At 37.6% G+C, this 25239-nt stretch overlaps 2 protein-coding genes and 1 long non-coding RNA gene across 3 annotated transcripts in view; 2 read left to right on the forward strand and 1 right to left on the reverse strand.

Annotated features, from left to right (window-relative positions):
* Positions 1-811, reverse strand: part of LOC122084196 (zinc finger protein VAR3, chloroplastic-like) — a 5546-nt gene extending 4735 nt beyond the window's left edge. The window contains exon 1 of the mRNA XM_042652280.1: positions 387-811. Within this exon, the coding sequence (XP_042508214.1) occupies positions 387-646 (260 nt within the window). The 5' untranslated portion in view covers positions 647-811. The remainder of the gene's footprint in view (positions 1-386) is intronic.
* An 11210-nt stretch (positions 812-12021) lies between these two features.
* LOC122073236 lies at positions 12022-12918 on the forward strand. The gene has a single exon (XM_042637780.1). It carries the CDS (start codon positions 12022-12024, stop codon positions 12916-12918), a length of 897 nt encoding a protein of 298 aa, XP_042493714.1.
* Positions 12919-13815: 897 nt separating this feature from the next.
* Positions 13816-17680, forward strand: LOC122076720. The gene is made up of 2 exons (XR_006139567.1): positions 13816-15982; positions 16930-17680. It is a non-coding gene; the product is annotated as an uncharacterized LOC122076720 (long non-coding RNA).
* The last annotated feature ends 7559 nt before the right edge of the window (positions 17681-25239 follow it).

Raw genomic sequence — 25239 nt, forward strand, 5'->3', positions numbered from 1 at the left:
TTTTTTTTTTTTTTTTTTTGGGTCAAAAAGGCACAGACAATGTAAGCCTGAATATGTCCATACTAGTCCAACTTATTGTTATCTATGCAGCTCTACCACTAGAGAGCAACGTCCTCATGTTGAAGATTTGAGAACAGGTGTTTCAAATAAACAAATACATCCGAAAATCCAAGTATTTACGTAATACAGAAGTATTAGGCATCTGAAGCAACAGCAGCCATTTCATGCACTAAAACTTGGTGTCAAGAATACAGAGCACTGATAGAAGAAAAGCAAAAAAAAAAAAAAAAAAAAAAGAAAACACAAATTCAATTATGCTATTAGATACAAAAAAGATCAATGAATAAGATGAAAACTGACAAGGTGAACAAAAAAATAAGACTTACTTGGAGCAAATCCAGTCACCTCTCTTCATTTCAATGTTTGGAGCAATAGGCTTTGGGGTTTGTCCATATCCATCAGTAGGCTGATTTGATATTGATCCAGAAAGGCTCATACCATGGTCAGCTATACTTGCATCAGCCAACTCACTCAATAGGTTACGAACAGATGATTCAACCATTTCTTTATTGCTGAGGCTGATCCTTTCTGACACAACAAGATGATTGCATGCGTAGCTCAAAAGAAACCGCATCAGATCAACCATGTCTGCCCTCTCAATTTCAAGCCCCTAAAGTTCCAGGTTTCAGAGCCATCAAGAATAGGCCAAGTGTTTCTGTACAATGTGACTGATACTTCAAGAGTTGAAAACGGAAATACAAAGCATCTTTTTTTATTTTCACATCAATCAAGACAAGTGAGCGATGATTAGAAATAGAAAATGAAAGTTCTAGAAGCCTTAGTGTAGTTTTTAGTTTCTTGTTTAGCTTTCCCTTTTTGTTTTCCTTTTTCTTTTTTTTGGAGGTGGGAGCAGCAACGAATTTTTATACCCTTCCATTGGAGGAGTAGAACGGCATACAATATATCCCCCCCCCTCCCTCAGCCCGCCAAAAAACAATCCTATAAAAGATGTACAATCTCTATTGACTACAAAACCACACTTTACATCAACCAAAAGCAAAATAAGTAGTTTTATGACCCTTCCCACCGGACTCCCAAAAAAAAGGCCTAGTGTTGCCCTAGCCCAATCTTTCAAGTAATGGCTGATATCAGCAAAAACTCTGGAAAATTTACTGGATGGTCAATTAAAAGTTATCTATTCTTCTAGTTCCATTATCCGCACATAATAGCATATGGGACGAGGTTCCACTAAATGCTTCCTTTGATCCTTTCATTCCAAAAGGACCCTTTTGCCATAGAGAAATAACTATTTGATACTGTCAGGCTCATTCTAACCCCAAACAACCGAGGGAATAAATCACAACAGAGTGAGAAGTTTCAATACAATAAAAGTTCACAAGGTTTGCTCTCTGACACAAGCATACCTCCCTTGGCTCCTAATTTAAGACTGCTGATTCATCGCTTCACTTTCCCAAGATAAATGATTTTCTCTCTAAGGCTCTAACTCTCTCTCTCTCTTCCTCTGCAGCATTCTATATATTTTGTTCCTAACTTTCTATTGAGATCCCAAATACAACAATAACTCAGCCTTATCCCAACTAAATGGAATCAGCAACATGGATCCTTGCCCTCCAAGCAGCTCTACTCAAATTGAGATCCCAAATATCACCTTTAATATGTGCAGAAGATATTGATTATTTCGGAAATGGTCATGTAAAAGGTATTAAGGGACTTCATAAATTATAAGAGAAATCCTGATTAAGAAATATATATATATAAGGCGTACCCAGTGCACGAGACTCCCGCTTCACGAATAGGCAGTTTCCCAACTCAAACCCGCAACCACTAGGTCGTAATGGTGCACCTTACCACTGCGCCAAGGTCCGCCCCCTCTGGCTAAGAAAGAAAACCACACCCAAAAAAAAAAACATTTCTATCAAAGTAATGGCTGGCAAGATTTTTATGATTCAAGTTCCCGTAAGTCTGACTAGAGGTCATCACCTATGCTCTACAAGGGAGGACTCCTAAGGCTCGCTCCACTTCAACTTCACCACTCCAGTTCTTGATGTTAGGCTGGTCACAGGTGTAACCAACCCCAGTAGATGATAATAGAAGACTCAACAATTCCTAACAAACAGATTCATATCCAACAACAATTCTGAAATTTTAGACAAAACCCTAATTTAAGCTAAATAAGAGTCGAGCAAACCAACCCAAGGTTGGGACCCAAAAGCTGGTCGAATCTCCCTCCAAGAGTTGTGATCAGACTACCAAAAGATCAAGGACGGTGATTGGGTGGTTGCTGAGATATGACAAATCTTGAATTAGGCCTTGACTTGGAAGAAATCTGGGTTATTTCCTGTAGCACAAAAACCATTCCAAGGGGGAGAGGGAAGGCAATTAAGATCATTTAATTGCCTGAAAGAAATTGTATAAACCTATTGATGTAGATAAGCCACTTAATGGACTTATCATATTACAAATAAGCCTTGGGTGGGTTATGTATGTGTTGGGCCTTTGATCCCATGGGTTTTATTCATAATGGGCCAATTTAATGGGCCTAAAATATGGGTAGAAAGTACGAAAACGGGATTTAAATTCAGTGCTTTTATTTAAGTTGTTTTAATTCAATAAAAGCCCATTGGGCCCATCGAGTGTAATGTCCTATATGGACTACTAATTAATCAGTCCTACTCCATGTTGGAGTTAGAAGTCTAGTCCTAGCACTATTTGAAGTCCTGGTTGTAGTGAAGTCTAGTCCTAGTTCTATTTGAAGTCATGGTTATAGTAGGAGTGTCTAGTCCTATTTGGAAACTAGCTCCTAGTCAGGATATGATTGTAATTCTGCCCTCTTTAAATAGAAGAGCCTATGCACTGATATTTCTTAGACTTAAATGAATAAATTATTGAGTGAATACTCTTTAGCTGACAAGCTATTATTGAGAGGTGAGATGCCTAAACCTTTAAGGGGTGTGATACCCAAAACCTGAGGGGTGAGATACCCATTCCTTTATTTTCTTTCACCCTTCTCAACCCCCCCCATCTATTTTATTCTTCTTTTTCTATTTTTATTTTCTGTTATCAATTGTTTACTACAAGAAGAATTCAGATTCTGTTAGAGTTCATTGCTGTCAAGATCGGCCAGCACCTGAAGGGATTTTGGAGCAGATCGATCTCCCCTATCTCCCAAATCTGACTTCTGTTTTGTGAACCCCTTTAAGGGTCTGATCTAGACCATCAGAGAATCACTCGATCCTTTTCTCAACACTGCCCAAGCAGTCCAGCATCAGTTCTTGGAGGATCAGTTCTTTTCTCTCTCTCTCCTAGGGCTGAAAATCAAGAACTGTCATAACTTTTCAAGCAGCCATCAGAACAGCTTCATATTTTCAGGTTTTTATACTCTCATCAAAGGCTTCCATCGACCCAAAGTATAGCTCAATCAGAAGTCTCCTGGTCCAGCCGCAGGTATTGCTCCATACCCTAGCCGCATGGTATTTTATCCCATAGGGTTTGATTCTTGGGTGTTATTTTTTTTGGATCTGTTTTGTTGGGTCTTGTGTGGATTATTAAACTCTTGTTCTCAGCCACTTTAATTAAGTTTTGGGATTCCACCCATGTGGGTTGTTAAGTTTTGTGGGTCATACTTTTGTATTATTTGGGGTTAAATATTGTGGGGGTTAGTTTCTTGTAATCTACTCCTGCATTACCTATTGAAGGCAGCAGCATGGATTTACAATCCATAAATGATATTCAATGATTTTCTGCTTTAGCCAGTTTCGTAGGCAGCTAAAAAGGGACGCTTTATGGCAGAATTTTCTGTGGCATAAACATGTGATACCTCACCAATCCACATCCTAATCTTGCTAAATACTGGCCTTAAACTTGGGGGAGGGGATTTTTTTTTTTCAACCCATTCAGGTGATGCAGTTTGGCGATAGATTTAGGATATCTTTTATTTACTTTCCTTTTTTAGACTTAGAATTAGTACGGTAGATTTTTATTTGAGTGAGAATTTTATTTCTATTTTAGTTAGATACAATATTTGTTTCAAATAGGAAAGTAGATCTGTTTTCAGTCTTTAAATAGGTTTATTGAACTCAACTGAGATTTTAGAATTGAATGAATTGGAAAATTTATGTTTTTTTGGTTTGAATGATGGCTGCCATGGCAACCGACCCTCTTTTCCCCCTTCTCTGAATTTTTCTAACCTTATTTCTCTCCATCTCTCTCTTCTGGTTTTCTCTTTTCTTCTTCTTTGTTCTCTTCTCTGATCTTCTCTTCTTCTTCCTAATCCTTCTTAGTTCTTTCTGTTTATACTCTGATCTGATATACTCTGTTTCTGGGCAACGTTAGCAGCACCACACAGGTGGGTCGATCTCCTTCATACCCTAAGCTATTGGTTCGAAACTTGGAGGTGTAGTAGCCAGCCCTAAGGCGACTTAGATATCCGAATCTGAAGTTGAAAACACTTCTGAGTTGGGAACTATTACTCTCTGACCAGATCTGGAACAGTACCATCGCCAGATCTGAGTTGCAGGTACAGTTGTCCCTCGTTGCTTGCTGTTGAGGTACCCATCTGCCGGAATCAAGAGGCCAAAGGGTTTCCAACCCTCGCCTGGAGTTTCTGATCCATCCGATAAGAGTTGAACAGGTTCTAGCAATCTAAATTTTTCTCCTTTCTGCTGGTTCTGAGTTTATCGTGAGTGCTAAAGGTTGAAGAAGGTGATTCTTTAAATTTACAAGTAAGGACAATTGCTTAGATTTACAATAAAGTCCCCCTGTCCTGAAATTGTGTTCTATTATTCCTCCCCCTTACTTTAGCAATTACAGATCACCCCTCCTCTTCTACTTTTATATTCCAGTTTGACCCTATTAGTTATTTTATATTCTTTTAAGGGCTTGAGTGTTCCTAAATTTACAAGATTGCCCCTCAACCATTACCTTGAGATATTTTATCATTATTGTGGGCCCTAAGCGATCCGATTCCAGTCTACTGAAACCCGGATCCGCATCACCAGGTGTCACCCAATGGTAGATGGCTCAATGGGGCTGGAAACACTACCTTCTTGTTTCACTGATTTACAAACTTTCACTTTGTAATCACCATCATATGAGAAGTCAGATTATGCCCCAAGGATGTTTTCCAATGACAGCATCTGGCTCCATCCTCAACATCACAGCTGGTGTCTTGAATTTTATCAGAGTGTTAATATGCTTCTATTCAGCCTTACATGCAAGATAAGTTGATTTAATTCAATCCTTCTCCAGTTCATCCAAAAGAAAAATATGATCAGGATGAGATTTGTGCCAATTCTCCCAGAGTTCATTCAGCCTCTAATGTCTTCGATAAATAACTGCCAATCAAAGATCTTAATTGTTATGTGAAAGAACTATCCAGAAAAATTTTATGACATGACTCGTGACAACACCTGGTTGTGTCCCTCCATCACCACTGGAATGTTGGATTTCATTGGCTATAAATTAACCAAGCTACTTTTCTCTGACAAACAACTGATGAATACAGGTAAGTTTGGATTTCATTCTCATCCTATTCACCAGGACATCCACCATTGACAAATTCTCCTAGAGTTCATTGGACCTCAAAGATAAGGAATAAGTACCTGCCCGCCCAGATCTTAATCTTTATGTGAGAAAATTATCCACAAGAGATTACAAGTTTATTCAAATATCTAATGTTGCATTTTTTTTTTAACCGTCTACTTGATCTTGTTAGAAAAAACAAAGGAGGTTAAGATTTCAATCAGTCTTCATTTACGAGGACTTGGTAATCTTTGCAAGTGCTCTAGGATATGCCAAGAGAGAAATATGTTAACTGTTGAAGAAACTCTTCTGCTATACAGCATAACATTTTTGTCCCTTTTCACATGCAATCTGTGCCTTGACATTATGACTTCCGAATATCCTAGTCCCCTCACTGATAAATCAGCAATGGCTTCATGGACATGAGATTTAGGACCAAAGATTTCTAGGATTCCTCTTACAGGAGCATCAAAAGCCATATTATAAGCAACTCATCCTGCATCTGAAACCTATTTTTCATTGCTCATGACATTCTTCTTAGGGCCTCTGATGTTACAGATTGGACTGATGCTTACCCTAGGCCACATATCACAAGACATATGGTAAGAGTGAAATATTTCTGCTCAGATCCTTTTGTGAAAAAATAGTAAAGTGAATGGCAAAAAACCAAATTTGAGAAAAGCTCAGTTTGAGGCCTCTCAAGATTTCTATTGGAGTGTGAAAACCAACCAATGAGGTAAAAGCAACAAAGATAAGCTTCTTTTCATACAAGACATCCAACCAGTTATTAGCTAGGATCAAACTTTCCTTTTTTTGCTCCAAGTTCAATACCAATTACTGTCATAGAAGCTGCCCAGGCCAGTGCTCATGACTCCAGGTACCTAGGATTGGCTTGCAAGGGAAAGCCTAAAAAACCCAGGAAAACCTCCTACCTCACAACAAACTATACTCACAGACAGAAATATTTACCTTTATTAACACATGCAAACCTAGCTATATCAAGGTTCGCCTACAGACCAGTTGTTCTCACGAATATGTTAGTATAAATACATAAGGTTCTTGACCCTGACAAAGGACTTCATCATATGCCAACAGTGATTGGAATATGTCCACACTCTTCATAATACAAAGCCTTCAGGCATTGATTGTTTGCAGGGGTTTTGTGGGGTGGAAAAGTGAGGCCACCTTTCCATAAAAGAGTGCATTCCATGGCCTGTTTGAAGCACCGGGGTGGGAAATACACAAAACAAAAAAATAACTGTCAGCCCCTTGTTGGGTCCTATTTTTCCCACCCCACCCTCTTCAAAATCCCACCAAAATCGGTGGGCTTTTGCGGAAAAAACGAAGGAAAGTTGGTGAATATCTCAACAGTCAGATTTCGCACACCCGTCTTCTTCTTCGAGAACGACCAGGCTTTAAGCAAGATTCCCCATCTATGTATACAACAACAAAAACAACAACAAACTCAGCCTTATCCCAACTTAATGGGGTTGGCTACATAGATCCATTATAAACAAAATTAGAAAAAAAAAAAAATCCAACCAAAAAAGGTGAAGAAAGAGAAAAAAAAAGGCGAGAAGAGAGTAAGAGGAAAGTGGCACATGCCAACAAGTCAAGATAGTCTCAGCTAGATAGGGTTGGCAACATTGATGCTTGCACTCTAATAGGCTCTATCCAAGGTTATACTTGGGACAAGACCGAGACTATGCATGTCATTCCTCACCACTTCGCCTATAGTCATTTTAGGCCTACCCCTAGCTCATTCAATCTGAATCCGATCACTCCTCCTTATTGAGGCATCCTTAGGGCTCCTTTGAACATGGTCATACCACCTTAAACAACTTTCACAGAGCTTGTTGTTGATCGGGGGCAACTCCAGATCAGCTCTTATATGTTCATTCCTTACTTCATCTTTCCTAGTTTTGCCACACATCCATTTTATCATCCTCATCTCAGCTACACATAGCTTCTCTATATGACACTTCTTAATTGCCTAACATTCCATCCCATACATCAGGGTTAGATGGACAACAGTCTTATAGAATTTTTCTTTAAGTTTTAAAGGGATACATCGATCACACTACTCCAGACGCACCTCTCCACTTCATCCATCCCACTTTAATTCTCTGATAAACATCATCCTCTATCTCACCTTCTTTGTTTATGGTTGACCACAAATCATAGTTTTTAAGGCGGTAAGGCGACAGAGGCGTTTAAGGGTCTTTCGAAGCACCTTAGCGATAAGATGAACATAAAGCGTCACCTTATTGACTAAAGCATTCCTGTGTAATTTTTTATAAAACCAATCTATTTGGCTCAAATCCTAGTTGAATCCTATTACTCATATGTTAAATAAATACTAAAGGTTCATATTCATACCAATGTAAGATATTCATCAAGAAAACAAATCAATAAAGTGAATAAACTAAGCTCATCTTCATCAATCATCAATCATCAATCATCAATCATCATAACATATTAACATATAATATAAATACATAATTATGAAACAGAATTATAAATATAAAGAAAAGAAGACATAAAAAATACAAGTATTTATTATACTTACCTCTATGATGCCAAAATGAGTGCCTAAATCCTAAGGTCATCCACTATATTTTCACTCCCGTCAAAGAAGAATGAAGCTCACCGCTGCCGGAGCAAAATGGTGGCCCGGATCAATGGTTCTTCCTTGTTCCTTGATTCCTTCTCAAAGCCCTTTCTTAAAACCCTTGACAAAATCCAAACCCTGTTTGTGAATCGTGGTTTTTGTTTTGTTTGTTTTGGTTATTTTGGGTGGAGTAAAGTTGATCACATAGATCTCAAGTGTTAACAAAACCATACACCTACTAATAAAAAATCTATATTTGAAATCTTCATCAAGTAATTTTAAAATGTGTTTAAAAAAAAAAAAAAAAAAATAAGGCCCCACTTCACGTAAGGCAGAGCACTTTCTTATCATCTCTAGACCGTAGCAGCGCCAAGGCCTCGCCTTAGCAGCGCCTTAAAAACTATACCCCAAATATTTAAAATAGTCACTTTGTGGAATCTCTTTCTCCTTGATTTTCACCATTTTATTATCCATCATAGCGTTTCTAAAATTACACGTCATATACTTTGTCTTCAATCCACTAATCCTAAAACCTTTTGTTTCCAAGGTAGATCTCCAAAGCTCCAACTTAGCATTTTTCATGCTTTAGTCTCATCCACCAAAACGATGTCAAAGGCGAAGAACATGCACCAAGGGACTTCATCCAAAATGCTCTTGAATAACTTATCCATGATAAGGGCAAACAAACAAGGGCTTAAGTTTGATCCTTGATGTAGCCCAATCATAATTGGGACTTCCTTGTCTTGACCTCCTGATGGAGGAACTTAGGGAAGAGAGGAGAAATCAGAGTAGAGAGGGGGAAAAAAGGAGAATCACACTCAATACATTCATCCAGTAATCAAAATCACTCTCTAAATCTTCAATCGATTACAGCTAATATATAGGAAAATAGGAACATGAAATTAGAAACTTAACTGAAATGGAAACTAGCCTAAACTAGGAAACAACTATAAAAAGGAAACCAAAGCAAGGAAATAAATCCTACTCATACGTTCAAGTCTGGAAAAGAAAAGCATGAAATAAAATACTAAGTAAACTACTAATTTTATTTCCAACCCTTGTTGGACCAAAACCTTGGGCTGGACCGGTTCTTCTTGACTCTTGGCTTCCAAAGCCAGTCATGCTGGTCCAACCAAGAAAGGGCAGCCGTATCTGCATCAACTAAGAACTCTCCTCCTATGAAAAGAACTCGACTCCGTCGAGTTAGGGAAAGGACCGAGGAGACCATCTGAAGGAATACACTGAATGAGGAATAATCCCACCATCTTGAGCTTAATTTCAGGGAGATCTTTGGCAGGATGAAACTTCATAGTCTTGTTGGCATGCTTGAAGGCATAGGTATTGGCATAGACACAATGCTGTACTTTCTTATCAAACAACCAAGATCGACCAAGAAGGATATGGCACACCTTCAGAGGGAGGATATCACATTGGACTGTATCCTTAAATCCACCAATAGAATATGTGACCAAGCACTTATCTGTGATTTTGACATTAGTGTTGTTCACCCAAGCAACCTTGTAAGGATTAAGATGTGGTTCTGTATTCAATCCCAGCTTACGAACAGCGTCTTCAGAGACAACATTAGTGCAACTGTCTCCATCAATGACCAAGGTTAGCAACTAATCATTGCACTTCACACGAGTCTGAAAAATACTACTGCGGCGCCAATCTTCATTTTCAATGGCCTTCTGAGTGGTCAACACATAACGAATGACATAAAAAGGATGTTGGTCTTCGTCACTGAGAGTGTCATTAACTTCACCTGTTGCACGCTCTTCTCTTAAATCAACTGTGTCAGAACCAAGTTGCTCTTCGGGAATATATGGTATAGGAGAATCCTTATCAATAAAAGCAACCAAACGGCTGGGACATTGAGCACTGATATGTCCAAATCCATGGCATGAGCAGAGTTATTAAATTCGCCGAATTATTCGCGAATAATTCGTGCGAACAGAATTTTTCCAAATTAAACGAAAAATTCTGACCGAATCCGAATTATAAATAGAATTCGGTAAAAATCGTGATTTTTTCTAATTGGATTTAAAAACGCGAATACATTGGACCGAACCGTTTTAAACCGAATTATTCGGTTCAAACACACTTTATTAAAAAAAAAAATCGAATTACAAAAGCCAAAACCGAGGGTTTCATGACTTTCGTTTTCTTTCTGCTTCTCCCAAAATCCTTGCTTCTTCTCCGGTTAAGTTCTTCGTTATGCTTCTCCCAAAATCCTTGCTTCTCCGGTTCTCCCCCAGCCTTGGAGGCATGCTGTCTTTTAGGACCTCTCCCCAGTAAATTTGATTTTCCCATCTTCCCATTGTTCCAAAATCCCCACTTCCCCCAAACCCTCATCCTCTCCATCTCCGACCGGCGACTCTCTCAGTCACTTGATGTCTCTGTTTCTTCCAATCCATGTCTCCGGTGACTTCGTGAGTTCGAGAGGGTAGGTGAGTTCGTGACTCGTGACTCCTGAGGTCAGGGAGACAGGGACTCAGGGCCAGGGTGGGGCGGCCGACGGGTGCCGAACTGCGTTCTTTGAAAAATTCCAAACATTTTTCCTTCGAGAGGACTGGTTAGTGCTGCGTCAGGCGGAGGTGTTTGATTTTCGGTGTTGGATTTTACTCTACTAGCTCTTCAATAGAATTTCACCAAAAAAATGGTACATATGAAGCCATTTCACTCTCTTTCACTCTCTTGCTTCTTCTAAAGTTCTGTAATCAGTCGTTTTTTTTCTAGTTTGCTTTGGGTTTGCTAATTTTTCTGTTAGGGTTTTTGCTTATTTCGATATCTGAATGCGTTTAAGATCCAACATTTCTTGATGCCCTCGAATTTTTGAAGTTCTGATATTTTTTATTTTTCTGAAATTAGTTGGAAAATTTAGGGTTTTAACATACTGATCTTCTAGTTTTGTGTTGTTCTCATTAAATGATGAAATCACACTAGAATATGCAAGCTTTGAGTAGAAGTTGATGGATTTCTAAAGTACTTCAATTTCTCAAGCTTTCTTCACTCGGGTTTGCTTCCGGACCATAAGGGATTCAGAATCAAGGCTGTGATCTTTCTTATCGGTTTCCCAATCTTTATTATTCTGTTAATTGGTTGTTGGGGTTGGCTCTGCTTCTGCCGGCCAGATATCTTGCCATCACTCTTCTCTGCTGGTTGCAGCCTTGCAAGTATGTGTTCTTCAATTTTAAAGATCTATAATTTCTTACCGTGTTAAAGATCTAATGATTTTTTGGTTTCTTCTATTGAAAGATGGCAGTATACAAGATATATGTTGTAACTAACAAAGCCTGTTTGTATAGTTATCCCAGCTTTACTGTTGTTTGCACCTATTGTTTTGAACCTGTTGTTTCTTCTATTGAAAGATGGCAGTAGAAATCTGTCTGTTTACTGTTGTTTCTTCTATTGAAAGATGACAGTAAATGCAAGACAATTTACTGTTGTTTGCACCTGTTGCACTTCTCTCTATTTGCATTCTTGTGCTTTCCCTTTGCCAGTACAAACTGGGTGAATCTAGTAATATCTCCATGCCATTGTACAAAAAATAGGGGCAAATTGAATGTGGCATAAGGGCTGGGTCTACTATTTTGACAGCTTTGGGTTGGAAAAATTAAAGGAAAGAATGCAATTTTGAGTGAAGGGTTGTTTGATGTTTATTTCTCTGTTGATTGTATTGTACCTTTGGTCATGCATTGTAAAAGGCTATGCATGTTAGTGGGACTTGAAAACTTGATTCTTTAATTATTCAGAGGCTATTTGCTTATGTAATGTAATTATTAATATCAGATGTATTTGTTTGTTTATATGAATTGATTTTTGTTGTTTTTTTTTTTTTGTGTTTCAACTTTTAACAAATAGGAAAAATGGGAAGACAAAAAGAAAAGTTTTGGAAACATGCTGAGCAACTTGATAGTTCACATTTCAAATGCAAATTTTATGAAAAACAAGTTTATGGAGGGGTCACTCGACTCAAGTATCATTTAGCTAAGGTTAGTGGTCATGATGTTGCCTCTTATGAGAAAGTATCAGATGATGTCCAAGCAGAAGCTCTTCTTGCTATTAATTCTGAATCAAGTAGCAAAAAGCGGAAGAGTTGTACCAGTGGTGAGAGTATAGTTGGTTCTTCTCCTTTAGCTATAACTAGTCAAAGGCAGTCCACAATGGAGGAAATGATCCCTAAGGTGGACAAATCAACTTGGGAGAAATCTCTTCGTGACCTTTTTATTAAAAATAACATTTCTTTCAATGTTGTTCAATCGGATGCTTTCATCAATTTTGTGAAGTGCATAGCCCGTTATGGTCCTAGTGTTCCTATTCCAAGTTATGGAACCCTTCGTGGAAGAATAATTCCTGAAGCAAGAAAGGACGTTGAAAAATATGCTGAAGAAGTAAAATTTTCTTGGAAGCAAACTGGTTGTACATTCATGTCTGATTCATGGACTGACTTGAAGAAGCGGTCTTTTCTTAATGTGATTGCTTATTCCCCGGGTGGTGCTCTCTTTTTGAAGTCAGAGGAGTGTTCTCATGTTAAATTGACTGCTTTTTATATATTTGATATTCTTGACAGAGAGATTGAAAGTATTGGCCCAAATTTAGTGGTTCAGCTAATTTCAGACAATGCATCCAATTATTCAAGTGCACTTGATATGCTTACTGGAAAGTATCGTTGGTTGTTTAAGACTCGATGTGCAGCCCATGGTATCAATCTAATGTTGAAGGATATCTATGAAAAAGGTTTTTTGGGTTCAAGAAATTTTTAATGAGGCAAAAAGAATTATTGACTACTTGTACAAGTCAATAATTGTCTTACAATTGATGAGGAGTATCACAAACAAGGATCTAAAATATCCTTGCAAAACTAGATTTGCTTCAAACTTTTTAATGCTTCAGTCAATTGTTGAAGTGGAAGAGAAGGTTAGACTCCTAGTTGCATTAGCTGAGTGGAGGAGTCTAAGAAATTCGAGATCTTTAGAAGCAGATCGAGTAGTGGACACTATTCAAAGGGAGTCGTTTTGGAATGATTCAAAAGAGATTTTGAGATTTATGGAACCAATCATTCGAGTTCTCCGTTTGGTTGATGGTGATGGGGCTACATCAGGGTATTTGTATGAAGCAATGGAAAGAGCAAGAGAGGTATTGGAGAAGCTTTATGAGGAAGACCACCGGTATGACCAAATTTTGAAAATCTTTGATAAGAGAAGAGATGAAAATATTTTGGGTATCATTCACTATGCAGCTGTTGTTTTCAACCCCACTTATTTTTTTAGTGAAAGATTCAAAAAGATTCCTCAAATGAAAGATGCAACAGATTTCATTGGTGAGACAGTGGTTCCACAAGATGAGAGGAGAGAATATTATGGACAGCTGGCAGTATACCACATGAAGTCTAGCACTCTTTTTACTCCCAGTGCCAAGATGATGATGGAAACTAGTCATCCTCGTAAGTGTAATAATTATTTTCTTTTTAAAATTTTTAGTTTATTGTTTCTTATGTAAAGATTACTTGTCTTTTAAAATTGTTTATATATATATATATATATATATATATTTTGCCAATGACAGGGGTTTGGTGGCATATACAAGGTGATGCTATTCCTATCTTACAGAAGTATGCCATTCGAATATTGAGCCAACCATGTAGTTTTTTCGGCTTGTGAGAGAAATTGGAGTGCCTAGGATGCAGCACAAACCAAAAAGAGGAATAGATTGTCAGCAGCGATGTTAGATGATTTAGTCTATGTGAGAATGAATTCGTTGATGATGGAAAAAAGGGGTGAACTTGAACAGAAAAACATGTTACCCATTAATCTTGACAATATTAGTGTCAATGATTTTGATCAGCGCATTGAGGACGTTGATAAAGAGTTAGAGAGATTGTTGGATGATGTGGATGATAGCATTGCTGAAGACTTGCTATTTGGTGCAAGTGCTAGTTTTACTGAGAGCGAGACTCAACCCCCAGATAGTATATAATGATTTAGTTGAGTACTTAAGTTATGGTGATGTAATAACTATTGTTATGCTTTTGTGGATGTTTTGCTTTATTTAGAATAGTTTTTCCTTTTAAGCATGAATGATGGAATTATGTGAGTCATGGACTCATGGATTGAATGAAGTGATTTTGAACTTTTATGTCCCTACAGGATAATTGGTAGAAGCATTAAAACATGCATTAGAAATTGAATTACTGTAACCATTGCTTTCATCACTCAATGACAACTTTTTTCTAGTTTTTTTACTGTATTGTATATTTGAACTACAATAATTTTCTCTTTTTAGGTGTACATATCAAGTTAATTACTTAATAAATAAAATAGATACAATAAATTATAAAAATAACATCCGAATTTTTTGCCCGACTTTTATTTTGGTACTCGAATAATTCTCGAATCCGAATCTGAATCCGATTTTTATTTTGTCCGCTTTTTTGACCGACTTTTTTGACCAAACCCTTAAATTAACCAAACAAATTATTCCGAATAATTCTTCGGCCGAATAATTCCAGAATACGAATTTGCTAACTATGCCTGTAGGTGCCCATGTGTACATCTATGGTTCGGATGATTTGTTATGCACCATGTAGAATTTTGTGCTAGGTATCATAACCCTAAGTGCTACACCCCTTGTCCGTAGGGGGTTAGGTACGGACTAATCCCAATAAAAGTGACTGCCTGATGAACAGTACACTGTGAGTGGTATAACATACTGTACCAGTGGTGGATGTGATAGATGTGGTGTGTGTGAGACAGGATACAACGTACTGTATGCCTATGGTTATTGATATGGGGTTACCTTTTAGGGGTTAGCCGGGGGACCGAGGCTTTAACTGGGACTGGCTAGCTCCTGCTTGCGACGTAGCTTGTATTCCTAAGGCCCAACGTATAGGGTAGGGAATGCCACCTGTGTCGGTAGCACATATACCCATAGGAGATGAGACTTAGTAATGGACTAGGAAATCTGAATAGTTAAATATATGGATTCATGAGCATCATTCTATTGTGTGGAGCGTGCATTGTATATGGATGTGTGTATTTGTTTCTATCCCACCCCTCACTGAGCATCACCATGTGCTCACTCCCCATTTCTTTGTTCCATAAATGAGGAGAGCAGTCAGCAGCAGGTTGATAATTCAGAGCATGATGACGTGGTTATGGATTAGTTGGCTTGTATTTTGGATTTTGATGATTTCAGCCATGGGCATGACTGCGAATGTGATGATTGTGCATACGGTGAATGCTATTGTGAATCATTGTATCTGTGGCATCTAGTATCACATAGAAGCACTGGGTGGATAATATCTTTATTTGATTTTATATGATCCGTTGCTAACTCTGATTATGATTTTAGCATACATGGTTGTGGTGTTGTGGACTGTCTTGGAGTAGGATCCTAGTTTGGCGGGCTGACTGGGTGCGGTGAGGTATCCAGTGCCGGCGCACCTATGCCATACCAAGGGCAAGGTAGGGTGTGACATACACCCCCGAGCCTCACACTTATGCAACATGTAAATGTCATGATGCTGACCAAATAATCTAATAGGTCGGTATTTGGTGGGTTCTACCAAATGGGAATTTAATTTAAATGATTTTATGTCTTTAGAAACTAATTTGAAGAATTAATTTTATTTGGGATGGTTCATCCAAACGGGCCCTAAGGACCCTCAGGGCTGAACCATATAAGCCCCAAAACCTCCTCTGTTTTCTCATTGTTTTTGCTGTACATACGGTGGAACAACAGAGGAAAGGAAGAAGGAAAAGAAGAGGAAGAAAGAAGAAGAAGAAAAGAGACGGAAGGGGGATTGAGTTGGGGGCTGCCTGTAATCAGGTAAGGCTGCTGTCCTACTGATTTACTGAATTTGATTAGGTAAATTAGGGTAGAAGCATGCTAGGGTAGAAATCTTTAGTAATTGAGGGCTGAATTCGAGTCCTTATGGACTAAATTCAGCACCTGGGGCTGAATACCTAACTTTTGTAGGGATTTAGGGATTTAATTACTACTAAATCCATCCCTCAAACCCCAAGACAAAGGGCTTTTTCCATACAAGAATATGTTGGTATAATTGGGACTGAATTGAGAAAGAATATGGTTAGAATTCTGCAGAAAAGAGTAGGCAGAATTTTATTTGATTTTAGATTTGGGGAAATTAGATTTACTAGGTTAATTCCTTCCCTGTGACCCATTATCTCTCTTAATTGGAAGTGGAATTAGGCTGGAGTTACTGTATTCCATACAATAGACTTTGATGGAATGATAAATTTTTGGAAAAATTGAATAAGCCCTCTAATTTATCCGATTTGGGTTTAAACCTGAATTTTTTGTAAGAATGAGTTTGTACACTGCTATACAGAATTTTATTACTGAAATTGATGGTTTTATAGGTTGTGGAATGACCCTAGAGTCATTAGGAAACCTTCCCTATGTTGCTAAAGTCAATAGCCTCTAGGTGTGTAGAAAATTCTATAGATTCTATGTCACCAGTTAGGCAAGTGGCCAGACGGTTGTCTCCCACCTGTTGGCGTACTTTGAGTCCAATCTGCCTCTGTTTTGGGTGGTTAGTTCCCTGCCCCATGTGGGTTATGTTTCTTACCTTTTTACCCAAATAAACCATATGAGTCGGGGTAGTTCGGGGGCATTTTCAAGACTTTAATTAAAGTTAGTATGTGGGCTATGATTAGACTGTATTTTATATATACATGACCATTTTAATTGAGCATTTGATTCTAAATTAATGTTAAAAGTGATTATATAATGTGATTTTCTCACATTTGCAGGTTATAGGATCATGCGTATAAAAGATGCTAAATGGGAGGATCCAATGCAATCTAGACACCGGTTTACCCATGGATTGATTCACATGTGATCAAGGATAAGATGGAAAGAAGTTTCACTGAAGCAATCAAGGAAAAATGAGGAATTTCACCTCAATTTAGAAGTTTAGCCAAGAGATTAAGCAACAAAGAAGAATCAAACATAAGAGGACTTGCACAAGTGTAGGGGAATGATGGTAATTTTGAAAGATGAGGAGTTTGCCAGAATATATTGGATATGGGCTCGTTGCATTTGTAATTTAATATGATGCATCTTTAATTCTCGATACGAGTCAATCCAGGGCCGGGATGGAGAGATATAGCCCAAAAACCGTTTTGGGCTAAGTTAGAATTTAAGTAAAATTTTAGAATTTTTAAAAATTACTTATATAATCTCTCTCCTCTCTCCTTTAAATATCTCTTTCCCATTCCTATTTCTACTTGGTCTCGTTCTTTTTTTCCCTCTTTCTTCTCTTATAAGTATCTTTTTCTTTCCTACATGGTTTCTAACTCTGCTCTTCCTTATCTTACAAGTATCTCTCCCATTCCTAATCTACTTCTAACACACTCTCCTTAGCCTATATATAGGGTCTTAATTCACAACTTGAGAAGCACAAAATTTTTAAAGAGCTTTTTGTTATTAGCTTTTTATTTTCTCTGGAGTTGTAAGCAAATATTGAAGATTGAAGTTAAAGCTGAAGTTTGAAGTTCTTAAGCTTGGATTTTACAGTACATATTCAGTAAAATACTTCTTTTTATTTTATTTTTAATTTCAAATTTAATTTCATATAATGTCTTATCCATCTTCTAGTTGTTCTTCATCTTTCCTCTTCCCCATGGTTAACTAAATCCTGCAACTGAGGGATTAGATGAAACCGTGAGATGAAGAGTAACTTATAAGCAATTGATGCCCCCTTTTTTCAATTCCATGTAACCAAAATTCTATTGGAAAGTCAAAATTATGTATGCCATTGATTACCTTTCGTATGCATAATTTACCAACTTCCAATACAGTTTTGCTTATAATCTAATGCTATATATATGTGTTGAATAACTCATGAGACATTAGATTTAAAAATCCATATTTCCTATTGACTTATTCAAGCATACGATAGGGCTAGATTGTTTGTAGATTGTTCATAAATCTCATGGTGGATTCTAATTCCTAAACATTTTCCCACATCATAATTTCACATCTCTCTAGTGCTTACATAATATTAGGTTCATTAATTCATTCTAATTTTAATCTTAGGTTCACTTTATTATTGCATGTTTAATTTAATTCCATGGTTAATTCTTATCTTTTTCACCTTTGTTAGTTTAGTTTATTTTAATTTGTGACAACCCCATTAGTTAATTCATTCTTCCTAGGTTGGAATTGAATTTTTCATAGAGCTCACCTCCCTGTGATCGACTTGTAGCTACACATGACTTATGCGCTTCAATTAAGTTTTTGGTGCCATTACCGGGGAGGCGATGCCTCTGTGTTCAGTTTTAGACTGATTCAGAGTGTCTTTCTTTTCTATTTTAATTTACATTAAGTAAAAAAAAAGTTTAGATTTAGGATTCATCTTTGTGTTGTGCAGTGCATAAGTGTTTGGTCCAGAAACTCTAAAGGTCGTTTAGAGTGTATAAAATTACACATGGCTGAGGAAATATCCAAAACCCTTAGGGACAAGTTCTACCCTGCCCAGGCAGCACAACCTTTATGTATTCGTATGCCAACTGCCAAGGCACTAACTATGAGCTTAAATCTCAGTTCATTACCATATTACCTCATTTTCACGGTCTGCCATCTGAAGATGCCTACCTCTTCCTTAGGGAATTTGAGGAAGTGTATATCCTCATAAAGATGTAGAAATTGACAGATGATGCTGTTAAGCTGGGATTTATTACTTTCTCGCTCAAAGATGGAGCGAAAAAATGGTTATATGGGCTGCCTATGATTCCATTACCACCTGGGAGAAATTCACAGTGGAATTTTTGAAGAAATACTTTCCTTTGCACAAACTAATAAGATTAGGAATGATATTCTTCAATTTAGGTAAAAGCCCAATGAATCATTTTCCAAGCTCATGGAAAGATTCAAAGACCTTCTCCAAGAGTGCCCTCACCATGGACTGGATACATGGCATTTGTGCCAAAACATATATGAGAGAATTGACTACCACACAGAGCAGATGTTGGAATCCATGTACCCTACAGGATTCACTTCATTTACTGATTTCAACATTGCTTGGAACCTTTTAGTTGACCTTGCTGAAAAGGCTTGTGAGTGGGAATCAACTCAGGAAAGTGAGAGAGCCATTGCCAAAGGTTTATTTACTGAAAGTATTGTGACAAAAGAAGCTCATTTAGATAGTCTTCTCAAGAGACTAGAAGCCATAGTGGTTAAGGGACCATCTCAAGTATATTAAGTTAATCAGACCATCCCTATGTGTAGTTACTACCATGCTCCAAACCATGTTATGGAGGAATGCCCTAATCTTTCTGGAGGTAGCAATGGTAGTGAGAATGTGAGTGCAATGTACCCAATAATCCATATAGTAGCACTTACAGTCTAGGATGGAGGAACCATCCAAACTTCTCTTGGAACCAAGGGAATAACCAAGCTGGATCATCAAATTTCTAGAGTCAAGGTTAGTTTGGTCCCCCAAGGTCCAACCCTCCTTCTAATTTTGTTAGGCCACCACCCCCAAATCCTAATTTGCAACCCCCAGGTTTCCAAAAGTGGGTGAGTCAGCTAGGATCAGTTCTTTAGAAAAAAAATACGGTACTTCCCATGAGTACCTTCATAACAAGCCAACATAATATGGAGAAACAAATCTCCCAGCTTGCTATGGCTTTACATGAATGGGAAAAAGGGAAATTGCCAAGTCAACCAGATCCGAATCCCAAGAACTTGAATTTGAATCAGCAAGGACAACCTAATTTGCTGAATTCAGTTCAACAAAGTTCACACCAAGGAGAGCCCTTCAATCACTATAATGCCATGTATGCATTAAGGAGTGGCCATAAGTACACTCAGGATGATATACCTAATTCATCTAAGAATTTTGAGAACCTTTCTGTTAGGGTTAGTACTCCATCTCCTTTGCCAGGTTCATTTGAGGAACCTAGTACTGTTACTGTTCAGGATGTGCAGCCTAAGTGAGTCTTTGTGCCTACTGCCCCATTCCCAAAGAGATTAGTGAATACCAAGGAAACTGCTTCCATTGATAAAATCCTTAATGTTTTTAAGAATGTGCAGGTCAACATTCCTTTGTTGGATGCAATCTCATAAGTCGCTACTTGTGCTAAAGTCTTCCAAGACTTATGTACTCAAAAGCGATCCACCAATGTACCCAAGAAAGTCTTTTTGGCTGCAAATGTTAGCCCCATTCTGTCTCACTAGATTCTAGTAAATATATGGACCCTGGTTATCCCACTATATCTTGTGTTATTGGTAACACAAAGATAGACCATGCTCTTCTTGATCTTGGGCCAAGTGTTAATCTTTTGTCTTTCTCTGTGTACCAGCAGTTAGGTTTGGGAGAGATAAAATGATTAATGTCACACTTCAGTTAGCAGATAGATCAGTCAAGACTCCCAAAGGCATGGTTGAGGATGCATTACTACTTAAAGTTGGGGAATTTTTATTCCCAGTTGATTTCATTGTTTTAGACACCCAACCAGTTGCCAACATTCGGGACCAGATCCCAATCATTCTTAGTAGACCGTTCCTTGCCACTAGCAATGCCATAATTAATTATAGGAATAGTATCATGAAACTTTCTTTTGGCAATACTTCTGTGGACTTTAATGTCTTTAGGTTGGCTAAGCAACCAAATCTCCATGAGGAGGAAGTTCGTATGCTTCAAAAAATTCCAGATTCCATTGAGACATTTTGATACTGACTCTAATTCTGAATTTCAAGAGTGTATGGAGAAATTTGGTGAATTTGATGAGGAAATTATGTCTGAGGTTTGGAGTCTCCAACCACCAGTAGAGCCCACTGGATCCTTATCTACCTCAATGCCCAAGCCTTCCATTGTTGAACCCCCTAAGCTTGAGTTGAAGGAGTTGCCCTCCAATCATAAGTATGCTTTCTTAGGTAAGGATCACACTCTTCTAGTCATCATTGCTTCTGATTTGACTTCAAGTCAAGAGGAGGAGTTGATCGAGCTTCTAAAGGAAAATAAGGAAGCCATAGGGGCTGACATCAAAGGAATTAGCCCTTATATTGTTCAACATCATATTCACCTTATTGAGGAGTCTAAACCTTCAACTGAACCCCAGAGAAGAGCTAACCCAGTGACGAAGGAAGCCATTAAAAAAAAAAAATTTCTTAAGTAGATGGATAATGGGATCATTTATCCAATTTTTGGTAGCTAGTGGGTGAGTTGTTTGAGATTTAAAAGTAACCGCAAGCGTACGAATCAGTGTAGCTAACGGGTTGAACACAAGGAGAGTAGCCACTTTATTTTTAGCTTCTTTTAGTAATGAAAAGTGTATGAATTGATTGATTGTGATCTAATTCTAACTGCCGACCTAAAACACATGCATCTAATAGAACGTCCTAACCAACACAACTAACGAAATTGGAATTGCAATTAAAAATAAAAACCTAACCATTCACATCTAACTCTAACAATTTGTTATCTAGGAATTTAAATACTCAAACCACACAATTAAAAAGTAAATAACTGAAAGTAAAGTGCTGAAAAGTAAATAAAAGTGCAAATAAAGGGGACAAAGCCAGAGAGAGGCACATAAGTAGGTTTTTCTACTTAGCCCGAGGGATGCACCATAAATAATATGAGATTCTCTTCTTGACTAGAGAGTTACTCTTACAAGGGCTACTCTACTTAGCTTTAGGGGAAGGGATGCAATATAAATAAGAAAAGTAAAAGGATGGTTCCATAGCTAGAGAGGGGCAAATCCAACACATAATCTAGCCATAAACCTTAGGGGAAAGGGAAAGCAATAATGTCAAACTAAAAATTTAAAACCTAATTTAAGAATGATGGGTAGCAAGAAGAGGGAATTACAGAAGGGTGAGAAGACTTATGAAGAAGCCTACCTACCTGAACTTCAATACTTGAATCCTTGAATTAAAATAACTTGATTGATTTGAGATACTACCAGCCCTAAAAACCAGATCTGGAATGAACCAAATCCAAAATTGCTAGGCCTAGAGAAAACAAATCTAGAAGAGAAAAACTGAACTTGAAAGAGATGCTCCACATCTTGTTTTTGTCACCTAGAACTAAGCCTAGAACTAGAAATTGAAAATTACAACTTCAATACCATAAACAATAAAATAAAAGACTGAATCAAAATAAAAGTGCTTGCATTCATGAAATAATAATAAAAAAAAAACATTACATAAGTTTTTAAAACAAAACCTAAAACAAAGAACTAGAGAATAGAACTAGAGGAGAAAAAACCTAGAGAAAAAGAGAAAAACTAGAGAAGAAAGGTGCACCCTCCTCCACTTGGTTGACTTTCTTATATAGGGAATGGGGAGGTAGAGATAAAATAGGAAGTAGGGGGGAAGAGAGAGGAGAGGACGGTCCAAAGGGATCCTCTAGGATCATGTGATGAGGTGGAAATAGAAAAGAGGGAAAAAAAAAAGAGAAGAGAATGGAGATAGGGTAGAGAATCCAACGATTTGGGTGATGAGGTGGAGGAAGGAGAGAAGAGAAAAATGAGAGAAAATAGGGGAGAAAAGGGAAGAACGTCCAAGTGTGGGCCACTCTTGGATTGTTTGTGAGGTGGAGGAGAGAGAGGAGAGAAAATAGGAAAGAAAGTAGGGGAGAAATGGTCTCCCATGATTTTTCTTTTTGTTTCCTTTTTTTTTTTTCTTCTTTTTTCTCTCTCTTCAAACTTGGGCACAAAGCCCCCCCCTTCGAATGATTTTCTATTCTTTTCTTGAAAGATTTGAACAATATTCTAATCTATGAAAAAATTTCCTCAGTGCCCCTTGTTTTAAATGAGTGGAAAATAGGAGAGAAAATCTTCACAAAATCTCCAAAAAGAGAGAATGGCCCAAAGTGGAGGAGAGTGAGTGTTCAATGCCCCAAGTAGGTCCCTCCATCCTTGTTGGCACCTTGGAATATTCTTTATACCCCTGGAATAACTGTATAGAGGCTGGTTCTACATCTCGGTTCAGTTCTAGTCCATTATTCTTTTTCTGGTCCAAAAAGAATAATCACAAGTGTGGTTCTCTAAACGAATGTGTACTTTTAATGCAACACGTCCATCTCGCTCAGAATTTCATCATCTTCGTAACTATAGAAGGAACGCGACCTCTTTACGTGTAAAATTAGAGATATGACGCCTGATAGTCCTTAAGGCTTTGAAAATAGAAAACCTGCAAAAAGAGAGTAAAAATCATGGTAGTTCCATTCTAAATATGTAAAAATGCATGCTTTACTACCTCAGATTTCACACATAAATGTACTCATTAGAATTCCACCACACTTAAACTTTGTTAGTCCTTGAGAAAAACAACAAGAAAAAGAATAAAATGTAAATAATTAAAAACCTAACTCACTTTCGTAGGAATCACGGTTGCACTTAGCATGTGCAATAAGCCTTTGAACCACTAGGTCACCCCTAGAGGACTAGTTGTGTCTCATGGGTGTTTACAGTGAATATACACCCAAAATTTAGAAAAAACAAATAAATCCCAACCTTGGCTAAAGGTAAGGGCCATATCGATCTGGAGCAAAGATAACTCCACTTACACTTGATCTAAGGACCCCCACACTTTAATTTTTATTAACCCCACATTAATTTCAGGCACAAGCATATTTCTTAATTTGGAACTCACCTTGTCTCTTTCAAAACATTCTTTTCTTAAGGCAAAACCACTTGTAAAGTAATAAGGAACTAAGGACTAAGGTGTTGGAGTGTTTTCGACCAAACATGTTACCAAGGCATTGATGACATTTGCACATTCTTTCCTACTATGTGGTTTTTTTTTTTTTTTTTAATAATAAGCTCTATCCTACTCCACTACTATTGGCCGGAATGACATTGTGGAGCAAACACCAATTACCCAAGTTACTATGTAGCATTGCTTTTTGCATATGACCACATAGATAGTGATGCCAAAGTTCTTTTAGAAATTTCTTTCCTAGGAGTTTCAATCAAGACACCACACTTCCTGAGGTGCAATGCCTTGTCTAGTTCTAAGGAAATCAAATTTTATATCACTTTTCACACTTCGTTTAAAATTGTATATTTGTCAACTCATGCCAATCTAAAAATAAGGTCTCAACGCTAAATCAAGAGTACAAGGACCCCACAGACTTACATATAGTCTAACACCTTAAAACAAGGGTTTCTTATTTTTCAAAAGAGTCTCACCTCAAGACACAAGCTTGTTTATTTTTTCTCAATAAGGTTTTGTTTTTTATGCTTTCAAGATGGGTACCTTAATCAAAACTATTACTTTCATACATCAAGCAACTGAATGGTATGATCATTAGCCAAAAACTAAAGTAGTACTTCATCCTTAACAAGCTCAAAAACAAAAACAAACAGAGGAGAAAAACGCAAAAAGAAAAAAAAAACACTGATTTCCCTCCCCCACACTTAAGTGATGCAATGTCCTCAATGCATGGAAAGAATTAAAAGTAAGGGCCATGCAAGGGGGTCATACCTGGGTAAAAGTCAGTCATCTATGTAAAGAGGTTCATGGAGGTCCATGACATCTTCCAGAGTAGAAGATGGCATCTCAATGAAGGGTTTCAATCGTTGACCATTGACCTTGAAAATTGCACCTGTGCTAGGGTTCAAAACCTCAATAGCACCATGAGTAAAAATAGTCTGCAAAACATAAGGACCATCCCAACAGGATCTCAACTTACCTAGAAAAATATGCAACCAAGAATTGTAAGGCAAAACCTTATCACCAGGTGTGGAAGACTTCCTAAATGTTTGTTGTTTGAGACTTAAAATGTAACCGCAAGCGTACGAATTAGTGTAGCTACGGGTCGAACATAGGGAGAGCAGCCACTTTATTTTTTATTTCTTTTAATAATGCGAAAGTGAACCGATTAATAGTTGTGATCTAATTCTAATTACCGTCCTAAACATATGTATCTAAAATAACGTCCTAACCATTCGTCATCTAAGAATTTAAAGATGCAAGCCACACAATTAAAATTAAATAAATAAATAACTGAAAATAAATAACCCACCTAATTTAAAATAAATAAATAAAAGAAAAAAATTCTGAAATAAAAATAAAGTAAAAGAAAGGGGAGAAAGCTAAAGAGAGAC

This window comes from Macadamia integrifolia, chromosome 1, assembly GCF_013358625.1.
Source record: "Macadamia integrifolia cultivar HAES 741 chromosome 1, SCU_Mint_v3, whole genome shotgun sequence".
Lineage (NCBI taxonomy): Eukaryota > Viridiplantae > Streptophyta > Magnoliopsida > Proteales > Proteaceae > Macadamia > Macadamia integrifolia.